Here is a 13,614-nt window from a genome sequence, read left to right on the forward strand (position 1 = left end):
AATAGTTTTGACCTGTGTTTGATTCCAGGCGAACGGGCTAGTTGCATGGGTGTTTTCATGGTCTTTTTTATGTGTAACGTGTATACGATCCAGTGTCCCTTAGAAGTGCCCCACGAAGGTATTCCTCAACTTAGGCAGATAGCCCTCATGTGCTTTGCCATAATCATAAAAACCAAACCTGTTTTTAAACCGGCATCACAATGTTAGAAATTCGCAGAAACGGAACTATTTCCCCTTTATTTTGCATATTAGCACACGATGCTTGGTTTAAAATTATTATTTCCATAATATAGTTTAATAAATAAAATTATTGGTTCTTAAAAGAGCGATTTTTGTTTCAAAAATAGGACTATGTTTGTTACAATGTATTATTGCAATATAGTATCTTGCAATACATTTAAAAGCTTTCAAATAGATATAACCAAACAGAACATTAAAATTATGACAGAATATTAAATAATTCAGAATTACATATAGTGAATGAAAAGTTATTTTTTTCCAGTCTTTGAATATTTTATATTTGTTTTTATCCAAAAGGCTCTTCGCTATGATTTATATAATACTTTCTTCGTATACAAATATCTTGACAATAAAGAAATTTACATGCATTGAAGTAAAATTTGGAGTTAAAATATTTTCCATTAGTTTATTTATTTATTTATTTTGTTGCTGCACACTGATCGAGTGAGTAAAAAGAACGAATTCTGCTAGGCCGACACCACATTGCGCAATCCATGCGCCACTTTACATTTGTATTTAGTATGTTTTGTGGTTTGAAGCTGTTCGATTGTTCAAATTCTACTTACAGTAAATTTTGAACTCCTTCAATATGGTTTCACGTGAAAATAAAGATATATATGCAGAGGATTTGATGGTCATTGAAGAGCCACAACCTGGTACATCGAACTCGGCACCACGGACTCCACGATATAAAATTGATCCGCCTGGACGTCTTTCGCCAGACATCAAAAAACACAAATTAATTCGGATAAAAAATAAAGGCAAAAAGCTATATGCCCAACGAAACTGCGTAGTTTGTGTGGCACATAAAAAAAGAAAGTTGACTTGCTTCAAATGCGAGTTTTGCAATGCACCTCTTCACCGTGGTGTGTGTTATCAACATTATCACACTCATAAAAAATACTAGATTCTTCTCATAAATATGTACTTTAAAACATTTTTTGTAATTAGTGTTTAGTTCTTTTTTAATATTTCTTGCAGTTTTAAGAGTTTAAATAAACTTTTTTAAGTCTACATTTTTTTATGATTTCACAAAATATCGCCCGCTCTAAAATGCAAAACGAGGCGGTCGCCGCGTTACCTAGCATACTTTCAAGATTCCCCCCGCCTTTAATGTGTTAATTATGGCAAATCACTCGTGGGCTATTTGCCTAAGGCAAGGAATGCCTTCATGGAGAACTTTTTAAGGGAACCTGTCTTGTATACACGTTACACATGACGAAAACGGCAAAAACGCCTATGCAGCCAGTGTGTCATATTGTCGAGATCATATTGCCTTTTTTTAATGTTATTACAATCAATAGACGCCTTCATAACCGATCCTGCTTTAATGCGCCTCCTTTTATAATGACCACATTTTCAACATGAGTTCCCCCCCCCCCGTGCTTGAATAAAACTTTTACGACTTTTCGAAAGTGCATTTTTTGCATTCAAAGATAATACATTATTTCGCCCAGAAAGTAAAATGACTGAGAAAACTGCTAATTATAATTTCTAAATCACTCAAACTCATCGCGTTAGTTGGTGGTTGTTATCTATGTCTTTTGGATAGTGTGCCTATGTCCATACTTTTTTTTTTTTTTTTTCCAGTTTGCATTAATTTGAATTACTGATTATTTTAGCTTCATTAATGGCAAATATATACACCATTTTAATCTGGTATATAGTAACTTACAAATGTTAATTAATTTTTTATTATTATTATTAATCAGCTATTTCTTCATATGGTCCAAAAACCCATTTTATACGGCTTGAAGGTTAGTCAGGATTTTGCTGTATCTCAAATCATAATTTGTAGTTTTGATAATTTGACTTTCGGTATTAATTTTAAATGAAATAAAAAAGTATGACTTCAGTACATTTCATCAAGATACATACAACGTAATCTTCCTTTAAAAGCTCGTTTTATGGAATAATATATTAGTTTGAGAAAGATGAAATTCTCTTTCAGTGAGATAAGATTGCTTTCACAGCAATCGCACTTCCAAACAGTGTTACAATGGATTTAAAGAATTAGGCTTATAAGATGTTCTAACAGATAGATAATACAGCAGGTGTTATAATATCACTCAAGAGTCCTCCAAACTGTCCTCAGCTTTCATTAAGTTTTATTCATCCTAGGACTTCAATTAGAACAATATGCAGTGTAATATATTATTCGAGAAATTTCTCTTGACCCACAGTTCATCATTCAATATAACTGAGCGAAACTAATTGAAAATGCATGGACATTAATATTAAAATAATTTATGTAATTACACTTCAAGGCTTTCAGAGTCATTTTCATAACTGAATGTAATGTTGCAGTGACTTTTGAGTTTATGCAGGATCCGTGGCGTAGCTAGGGAGGGACATCTGCTTCCGGGCACAGCATCCAGGGGTCGCTGAAAACCATAGCCACATCTCTGTGTTGAGTATGTATTCTTACGTTTTGCATATTCTGTTGCATCATCACGAATTTAATCGGCTTTGTTCTTTTTTTTTTTTTTTTTTTTTTTTTTTTTTGGAAGCATATATTATTTCTTCTGACTAAATTTCTGAATAGTTTTCGATTGAACGAAGATTTTTAGTCATATGCTTTTGTCAACTTTCTCAAAATATTTTAAGAAAATTCTTCATTGAATACTTTCAGTAAAATAGTTATTAATTCATGTTTTTTGTCAGTTTAGGTTGTAAGGTTTATCCTAAGTTTTTAACAGTTAGCTTTTTAGTTAGAGCTACTTTCTTATCACTCCTAATTTCAGCTTACAATTTTCTACCAGAATGTGGTTTTTAGAATCGCGTTTAATGTAAATGAGTAAGAGCGGTATTTAAGTCGAAGTTCCACTGACTTCATTAGAAAGCCAGAGATTCTGACTAGCGCGCGTTTGCCTTGTGGCTACACTCTCTCTAAGCTATTAGTACGCTAGACCATATTTCAGACCCTTGATAGCTTCGCCGTTTAGTTAGCGTTTAAGGAGCCAACTCCAGTAGAATTTTGATAGCTTCGGCTAAATCTTTTTAGTTAGCATTAGTTAAGTTTTATTTGTTATTATTTGAGTTCAAGCCCAAGTTCAGGCTTTGCTGTACACTATGAGAAAGGAGCCAACTTTACCCGTTCACGAGGTTCCTACACATTTAGCTGTTAGAGAAAAGGTTGGAACCCCACAAGGTGCTTGCGTATTAGTCGTTGCCGATACATCGTCAAGAATACCACTCATTACTTTGATTCTTGTGAGCGTTCGGCAATCGTAGTTCCGAATTGAAATCATTGGGGAAACAATAATGAAACAAAAGTTCTAAAATGACAAGATTTTAAAATTTTTTCCTTTCTTTCTTTCCCCTTCCTTTTTTTAATGTTTTTAATTAGAAAAAGGATGAGAATGGCTTCTTTTTTGTTAATTTCAATTGACACCAATTATTAAAGTAAGGGTATATCTGCATTGCATCGTTGGGGGGAGGGTTATGGTTTCCCACGAAATGTTCTCGTAACAACATTTATTCGTCTTGAGTTAATTTTTACTACGTTCTGCATCGTGCATTTACTGGATTTCTCAGAAATGAAGCAGAAGACTGAAGGGTCATTATGTGTCGACTTATGGTGTTTTGCTAAAAATGGCGACTGTTTCAATTTTCATGCAATGGAACTGTAAATACTGGATAATATACGAAAAAAATGTTGAAGATTGAAGATTGATTCAAGAGAAGTACTTGCCTTTGTATTTAGCAGAGTTCGTGTAGAGGTCGAGAACAAACTACGAAGAATAATAATCTAGTGCGACTGCCTAGCAATACACGTCGAAAATTGACAAACTTGTTTTTATGGATCTATTGAATTTGGTACCATAGTCATCACCAAAAGACTGTTGGCGGCGTCCGACTAACACAGAAATACTTTGTCTGCCGAAGAAAAGCTGCTTTTTCTCTCTCTTCAAATACTTCTCGAACATAATATAATGAAACCTAAAATGCTGAGTTTCCATAGCAAAGCTAAATCTAAGACCTCGACCAAAATTAATGTAGTAGAATTATTTCATTATTTGCAGTTAGTTCATTACAATGTTGTCAATTGACTTCCATTCCATTACCGTTTTATAGATGATTAGAGATGCAAACCAAATTAGAAAATTAAAGCTCTTACCTGCGATAGCTTGTATCGTCCCTGAAATGGTGAAGATGCTCTTCTTCATGATGCTTCTAAAGCAGCAGCCCAGGATGGATGTTAGAAGGGTAAACATCATGAGAGACAATCCACAACCAAAGAATATGAGAGATGCTTTCCAGAAATTTGGGAACTGATCTGAAGGCATGCCGAAACTCGTAACAAATGGTGCACAGTTATCAGTATATATGCGGTTGATTTCATGAATTTTGATGCATCGGTTGTAAATACCTGCAAAGAAAATATTTGTATTCATATATTTATATATATGCGACACGAAAAGTATCTTTTCAATTATTCTTATTCCGTTTTTTCAATTTAAAAATTATATAAAGAAAAGTGTATTTATCCTGCAGATTTGAAGAAATACCAGATAAAAAAAATTCTGACAAGACAGTGTTGGACAGAAGGTTGTAAGGTATATCCTAATTTTATAACAGTTATTTTAAGTTTATGAACCTTTCCTAGCTCTTCTAGCTGCAACTTACAATTCCTTACTAGAATGAGTTTTTAGAATCGTTTTTAATGCAAATGAGATGTAGAACGTGTTTAAGTCAAAGTTCCACTGACTTCGACTGACCACTGACGTCGCGTTTGCATTTTGGTTACATCTCTCTAACTGTTACTATGCTCGACCGTATTACGTGCCTTTCGATGGCTTTGCTAGCTAATTTAATATCACGGGCCAACTAGGTTAGAACTGTGTTAGCTTCGGCTAAATCTCTTTAGTTAGTCATTAATTAGTTCCTATTTCTTACATTTTAAGTGAAGACTTTGTTGTACGCCCTAAGTAAGGCCCGACTGTATTTCTTTATTTGGAGCAAATAAATGAACCCTTCTTGAGTTTACGTCTCTGTTCTTGGACTTAAGCGATTATTCGCTTAGCTGTTCACTAGTTCCTCAACACTTAGTTTAGTATAATAAAAGGGAGGAACACTACAAGGTAAAGTCGTCATTTAAGCAGATCTTTGCAAAACATGTAACGAAAACGTTTTAAATTGCCAGTTGGTCGAAATGGCACCATTAACTTTTAAAATGTGATAACATTACACCAGAAAAACTAATGAAAAATTTATTAATAATTAGTTTTGTAAGGATGTAACAGAACTATTTTATTCAACGCCAGGGGGAGGATGTAACAGAACTATTTGAGTGTAACTGAACTATTTTATTCAACGCCATGAACTCATGAACTGTAACCGAACTATTTTATTTAAACGCGATCTCGTGGCGATATGAAAAACGTCAGTCGACCTCCAGCCGCCATGATGATGGTTTACTAGGTTATTCAAATGTTTGATGTTCCATTTGGTATATGTTTCATTTTTATGTATATTTTTTTATTTGTAACCGTTCCTGTGTGCTCCGTTAATGAATCCTTTTAAAGCTAGCCGGCATTAGTGTCTATTGAGGAACGGCTACATCACAAGAAAAAATTAGTCATTCAAAGGAAAACATTACACAAATAAATGTTTCGAAAATCAAAATCAACCATAATTGCAAATTTTTTAGCTATACGAATTTTCCAACATTCCCCTTCCCCCAGTATTCAGCCAAGCGAACGAGCTGGCTGCCTAGTTGGTTTTTTTCCATGTGCAACGTTGAAAACAAGGGAGTTTCCCTTAGAAAATCCTCCGCTAAAACATTCCTCCCCTTTGACTGATGGCCCTCGTGTGTGTTTTGCCATAGTAAAATATCCTAACCTAATCTTTTCTAATACTCTACACTAATTGTACTACAAGAACAACTTAGCTTAATGAAATCTTTGTCATTTATCGATGAAGAATCTAATGCAAGTTAAATATCAGTCGGCTAAATTCAAAATAGCAAAAAAATACGAATAGGCACTAGCTTAAAAGAAATGGCCGCCAAGGTTTGATTTTTTTCTTTTTTGTTTAATCTGAATAATACTAATTCATAATTTGCATGGCTAGATTTTAACGTAAGTGTAATTATAATCTGTTGAGGGTGAAATCTGGCCAGAAGACGATCACAGCGTAATCAAAAAAGATAGCGAAATAGAAGTTAAATTAGAAGAAAAAGAGCTGCGATTTTTCTAGTCTATAAGTTTCACTAGTCTATAAGCTTTGCACTTTGCACTCACGATTTGTGTAATGAACACATCAACAATGTCACTGTGTTGAGACATTAGGTATTTTTTGGAAGTAGGCAAGATGAAAAATGAGCAATCGGGAATCGAACCACGCGCCTCTGGAATACCGGCCCAGCGTGCAGAACCACTACACCACAAAGGCACGCTAGGAAGGCGGAAGAAATACCTTATATACTCCCCCTTTTAAAGGGCGACTGGTGTTTTTAGGCCACTCAATGGCCAAATCCTGGGTGAGGAAAATCATCATCCAACACCCTTTTAGTTTGGGCGCCAATGTAAAGACATTAGGATTTTTTTTTAGGAGCAGGAGAAAAGAAAAATAGCAAACGCCTTCGCCGGGAATCGAACCACGGACCTCTGAAATACCGCCTCAGTGTGGTGACCACTACACCACGAAGGTACGCTAGGAAGGCGGGAGAAATACCTTATAACTGTTTCAAAAAATGTCACTCCTTTTCTTTTTCAAAAGGAGCGGCGGTTTAAATAAGGAAGATATTATAATGAGACAAGTTTTGGTAGAGTGATTTTTCTTTAGAGATTTGTTATATACAACTGTAGAACATACAGAAAAAAATTTATACTTAACAGTTCATTAAGGAATTTTGTAAAGATTGCCAGAGTTCTTTTCATGCAGGCAAGTCGCTCTATTTTACGTCAGTCAAAGGAATCACGTTGTTTTAAGAATATAAACAGTACTTAACCTTGCATATACTTCTACAATAAGAAAGCTTGTATCAAAGCTCATCATTCCGAAAATGGCTTCTTCGTTTTAATGGTCTGATGGCTTAGAATAGGCATATTATGACAGTGGACAGGTGTACAGCCCATAACATACATGATCTGAATTAACCAATGTAAAGATTCATTTTTAGCTCTCAGTGCAACAAGTCGTCTTCATCGTTTTTGGTTCAAGGCATTACGGCTCTTACGAAGAAGTTTTATCGCAAGCGACTTGTGAGAACTGCAACTTGCGCGGCCGAAAAGGAGATAGAAATCCTAACTCGCGTCCTGGAAATCTAGGTCATCACAAACATACCGAACTGTTTTAGCAAAGCCTGAGGACATAAGACGCTAATCCTCTTGACGAGTTAGATGGTGACAACTATAGAACTTCACCTGACGAATGGAATAGTCTACAGGACGCTGCGAACCCTGGTATTATTTTCTAGTTTGTGAGTGTGATCCAACCTTGCTTTATTTTTAGTGTTTGAACTTTAAGTTTTGATAGAATATAATCGAACTATTTACACAAGAGAGAAATGGAAAAACCGGTCTTACAGCAACTTGTCTTTTGTCTTTTTACAAGAATTTGTAAAAATTAATAGCAGAACTTATTAATAGGTATTAAAAACAAATATTCCTTTTGTTTTTATTTAAATTAAATACAGTATATACTTACCTAAGGATGGTGAGTAGAGATCTCTTTCTGACATCTCGCCTCTGGTTTTGAGGCCCGGCCTCCTCGGAGCTCCTATCAGCCACGAAGGAGTAACCACTGCAGCCAACATAGCGAGGGTCGTTGCGATCGTTAGCAACGTCCATAACAGCGTCCGTGACGTTACTATCACATAACACATCTCTCTTAAGAAACTGAAAAACACAATGTATATACAACTGAATCAGTATGCAAGATTGTATTTATATTCGAGTCAGAATCATGAGACTATTTTATCTTAACATTAAGACTGCTAAATTAATTAAAAGCATAGGGCTACTATGAATCGGAAAGAACTGCATGAAAGTAAATGGTTTCAGTTGTTCGAAAGATAAAGCACTTATCTGAAAATCTAGGAATTCCATATTCGAGTACATTTACCGCTTCTTGAGCAGTTTTAAAATTTATGTCTTATAGCAGGACCTGATACGGGCAGACAGGTCATTTACCCTGAGCCTCCACTTTCAGGGAGCTTTCAAATCCTCCTGCAGTATTAAAAATATGTCAAATTTTATATATGTTTTTAATCCTAACTATTTATAAGATTCTCTCTCTCTCTCTCTTTTTTTTTTTTTTTTTTTTTCCGAATTTTCAGTTTAAGGCAGATAATTTTTTTGCGCTTTTTCTTTTTGAATTAACTTAATTTTCCACAAAAAAATAATACCTTGGTTAAAATGTTTAAACTTATATAAAATAAACTAAAATCGAAAAAAAATTGTTGTTGTTGTTTTGTTTAAATAACTGAAAAAAAAATGAATTACATTTACACTCATGTCCATAAATTAAGGATAATGCAAAATCAGGCAAAGGAAGAGTTAGAAGCAAAACAAATTTGACTTATTTGTAAAGCTTATTTATTAAACAAAAGGTAAAGAGCAAAAAAAATGCTATATGTTTGATATTATTAAAAAATTAGCGATTTTTTCTCCCTGGAGCAAATTACAAAAAAAAAAAAAAAAAAAAAAAAAAAAAACTATTTACAAAAAACCAATATTACCTGGTTGGTATGATTGTTAATACGTTGTATGTCTCCCAGGCGATGCAATACAGTCCGTACAACGCCTAGGCATGGTGAGTATCAAATTATCGATCTGATCTTGGGGGATATTACACCACTCAAAAAGCAATGCTCTCCGAAGTTCCGGTAGACATGTAGGAGGAGGTTGACGGGCTGCAACTCGTCGGCCAAGCATGTCCCACACGTGCTCTACTAGATTCAAGTCCGGTGAGAATGCTGGCCAGTCCATACGGGTGATATCCTCCGATTGAAGGCATTCGCTTACGATGTTTGCACGGTGAGGACGGGCGTTGTCATCCATAAACACAAATTGTGCGCCCATGGCGCCCCGAAACAAACGTACATGTCGTTCCAGAATGACGTCTCGATAGATTTGGCTTGTCATAGTTCTAATTTGAACATGCAGGTCAGTTCTGGAACCCAGAATAATTCCACCCCAAACGAGCACTCCTGCACCACCGTAACGATGTCGTTCAAGATGTTTTCTTGGTGGTAACGGGTACCTGGAGCTCTCCATATGAAAGTCCGACGAGAATCAGACTGCAAGCTAAACCTGGACTCGTCGGAAAACATCACACAAGCCCACTGTTTTGGTGTCCACAATGTATGCTCTCTACTCCAGGCTAACCGCAGGCGACAGTGAGTTGCAGTAAGTGGAACGCATCTCACAGGTCTACGAGCATATAGACCAATCTACCCTAAGCGTCTGCACACGGTTTGCCTTGAAATTGCCGTACCAGTGGCTGAAGAGAGCTCACGATACAGGTCTGAGGCTGTGCTTCGTCTGTTTCTTTTGGCAGTAACTGCCAAATACCGGTCCTCATTCGGCGTTGTAACTCTGGGCGACCTGTGCTGTAACATCTACTCACATTACCATCATCTTGGAATCGTTGCCAAAGCCTTGAGATGACACTCTGGGCAATTCCAAGTTCGTCTGATACTTCCAGTTGGGTACGTCCACATTCCAGACGGCCGATAATTCTACCACGTAAAAAATCATCCAAATGCGTCCTTTGTGTCATAACTATTCGGTTATTGCACTGAAATGCTTATAAAGCGCCTGCGAACAATTTTACTTCTTTGCCTGTATTCCTGATATATCACTCTCTTACACTCTCGTCATTGTGACGTACCATCGGTGTCATCTGGTTACTTCCTGAAATTTGTATATGATTCTTGAAGATGTGTGTAGTGATTTTACAGGTGATATATTTATTTTAGAGTTCGATTTCCGCGTGACTCCGAATTATCCTTAATTTATGGACATGAGTGTATTTCCCGACGAATAGAGAGTATATTAGGCGGGTCTTGTCTGAAAATAGAGAGTATATTAGGCGGGTCTTGTCTGAAAAAAGTCAAGTTTTTTTTTTACTGCGGGACAGCGGAAGAATTATTATCATACAACATCAAAATACACAGATCATAAAAATATCAGAGAGCTAAAAAATGAATTTAATATGAATATGTGGTATTAGAAGCTTTTGTAGTTATTTCAAAACTGATGAATATTTTTATAAGATTTACGAATGAGGTACCTAATAAATCACTCAAACTGGTTTGTACTATAAATTACATTATTTAGAGATTTTATTGACATGATTTATCGACCATTTTTCTTTGCAAATAATTTCACTGGAGCCTGAAATTACATTGGAAAACTCATATTTTTAAAGATCACTGTAAAGATTAATCGGTACCTAGATACACAATATAATGCATTAGAAACCTTTTCTGTTAACTAGAACTATGATGCAAATGTTAACAAAAATTACCCGTTAAATATAAATCACCTGACTACAACACATCAATACAAAAGTTCTCTATATATATATGCAACAATATATGCAATAAAAAAGTAATTACATGAAATAAATAAACAGAAAATCAAATATACCGAGATACATAATGTATGGAATTAGAAGCTTTTTTTATTAACTATGGTAATGCTGCAAATGTTTATGATTTATCAGTTGGATATAGTATAAATTAAATATATTTAAAATTATATCAATTAGAAATATAATTAAAAACAAATGAATATTTAAAATTATTAAAATGCACCTTTATTCCTTTCAAATCGCTGTTTGTTAAGGAGCAAATCACATAACCCTACAAACAATCCATAGAGCCATGTAGATATCAATTCGTGTAATGGCAGTACTTAAGAAGTTGTATGGATGATAAATGTATAATAATGTCTAAAAATTTTGAAAAAATCTGCTAAAGAACATTTCTAATAACAAAATATGGTGTCTGGTACAATATTAAATAATTTTTAAAAAATTAATGAGAAGACGAGAAAAAAACGTAAATGATAGCTAAATAAGATAAATGTTACACCAGTGTTGGTGTAAATTTAGACCCGTTTAACGAATTGAATTTTTTTTTCTAATAAATTAAAAATTTAATTTTAAAATATGTAAATTTAAAATAAGGAAAATCGTTATACTGGATAAGAAGATCTGCTAAAATCTACCTAAATAGGAAGACTGATATAAACTACTGTTATGAATTAATGCTGCCATGCATAATGTGGCACTTCTGGCATCTTGTCTTCATAATACATTTTGTTTTCTGTGCAGTAAGAAATGCAATAACGATGATGTTAAGCTTCATAACTCTGAATATGTATGTCTAACAATCTTGTGCTATATTGATTATGTAAATAAAATGTACGTATGTGTTTGTGAACGTCACCAACTTCTAAATTAAATAGATTAAGGGAACTTCGTTCAAAAAAGAATTCAGAATCGTTATCATTGCGCTGTGAATTCATTTCAGTATCTCCTCTCATACCCAATAATTGGCAAATTTTATATATGTCAAAAATTTATATATATATATATATATATATGTAATGATTTCAAATGCGTAGATGAAAGCAGTGGACCTCCCAACAGCTTACGATACTGCGTAGATGACCGAGAAGACCGTAGTGGCTTGAAGGTGGCAGAGTGGAAAGCATGATGACGCAATTTAGCACAAAATATTTTGAAAAAATCACAATCTTTATTTTTTCCACGCATATCAAATCATCCTTTTTTTCAGACAAGATGTTTCCTAATTATATTTGAATACATAACTTGCATTTTGAATTAGAACGTCATCTTAAGTAAGCAGCAGCATGGTTTAAAAGCGTCTTGCTAGCAGGAGAGCTATGCGGAAAAAAGGGAAAGGTTATAGTATTTTCATAGGAAGAAGGCTGGGAATGGGAAAGTTTCAGTTCACAGTTTTGGTTTAGAATTAATTTGATTGGACAAGAGGTATCTGCATTAAAACGTTACGTAAGATAGAAAAGTCTGGAACCTGTGAGAAGAGATGAATTTAGGGGCAGATTACCAAATTTAGATTGTTAATTTTGAGGTCGTCAATTATTTTTTTGAAACAGCTATCATATTTTGCTATATCTTACACACACACACACACACACACACACATATATATATATATATATACAATAAAGCAAAGTTAGCAATACTGAGGCATAGACTGTTGATCCATATTGAAAAGGAAATTTAGCAGCCGAAGCAAAGTAAATATTCATCTTTATTTCAATTGACATTTGCGGAGTCAACTCAGTTGGCACTGTAATCGTGCCTATTCAAGAATATTTACATTTTTAATGCTGTTGCGATAGGAAGAGAGCATTAAGGCAGCGTCTTAGCGAGAGCAGAGGTAAAAGCAAAGGTTATACAGTAGGGCAACGCATTAACAGAAAGTTTCGTTTGATGTTGTTGTCTTATCCATGTATTTCATGGAAGTATAGTTGCCACAGCCTCAAGAGGTTGGACTTCTATTCCCACCCAATTTTGAGGGAGAGCACCTCGGGGGGGGGCGGAAAGCTTCGATTTACGTTCCGAATTAGCTACTCCATCAGCGTTATTAAGTCCTATGTATGGATTGATCTAGAAATGACGCAGTCCAGAAATAGTTTTTACTATTTTTAGAAAAGAGAGGGGAATACCCAAATTAAAAATAAAGGAATTAAGGGGCTATTTTAATTTAAATTATAATTTTGATCTACATATTTTTTATCTGACATATTTATACATCATACAGAAGCTAAAATCTACAAAGTTCTTGTGGGAAAGTTTGCAATTTTGAAAAACATTAATAAATTTCATTCATGATTCCTTTATTCATATTATAAAAATATAATATGAATGTTAATACAATTCACGCTTACCTTACAACATACCAAATTTTAATTTAATTCAGTGTTTATTTTGTACGCAAAATGTTCACAATATCTGAAAAAGGAAAACAGTAATATGTAATCTCAACTAATATCCCATGTAAGGATAACTCAGATTTAATTTGTTTTATTTAGTAGTATAAATTTTTTTTAGAAACAGATCCATGCGAAGATATTTCTATACCAGAGACAAAAAAATAAACGCAAACCATCGTATGATATAAGCAACTAAATACGCAAGTGCATTTTTTATGAAATAAATTTTAAAATAATTATTTCGAATTACAGCTCTTATTTAAGTTTTCAAAAATAATTCTTTTAGATTCAGAAAAAAAAAAAAAAAAATACATACAAAAATCTTTCAAGAAGCTCTTAAGCCTAAATATGATGCAATGAGAAATATGGATTGAAATCTGATGCGTAGGCATTGCGTCAACTTTTATTGAACTAATGACTGATCAAAGTACAATAT

At 34.3% G+C, this 13,614-nt stretch overlaps 1 protein-coding gene across 2 annotated transcripts in view; it reads right to left on the bottom strand.

Moving 5' to 3' along the window:
* Positions 1 to 13,614, bottom strand: part of LOC118182196 (LHFPL tetraspan subfamily member 2a protein-like) — a 102,847-nt gene that overhangs the window by 5,188 nt on the left and 84,045 nt on the right. For both annotated transcript variants that reach the window (XM_085816614.1, XM_035351513.2), the window contains 2 exons: positions 7,894 to 8,084; positions 4,361 to 4,612 (listed from right to left, as the gene is read on the bottom strand). In XM_085816614.1, the coding sequence (XP_085672740.1) occupies positions 4,361 to 4,612; positions 7,894 to 8,071 (430 nt within the window). In that variant the 5' untranslated portion in view covers positions 8,072 to 8,084. The remainder of the gene's footprint in view (positions 1 to 4,360; positions 4,613 to 7,893; positions 8,085 to 13,614) is intronic.

Source organism: Stegodyphus dumicola, chromosome 5, assembly GCF_044657685.1.
Source record: "Stegodyphus dumicola isolate Sdum_Otavi_A_Nest chromosome 5, ASM4465768v1".
NCBI classification, from domain to species: Eukaryota; Metazoa; Arthropoda; class Arachnida; order Araneae; family Eresidae; genus Stegodyphus; species Stegodyphus dumicola.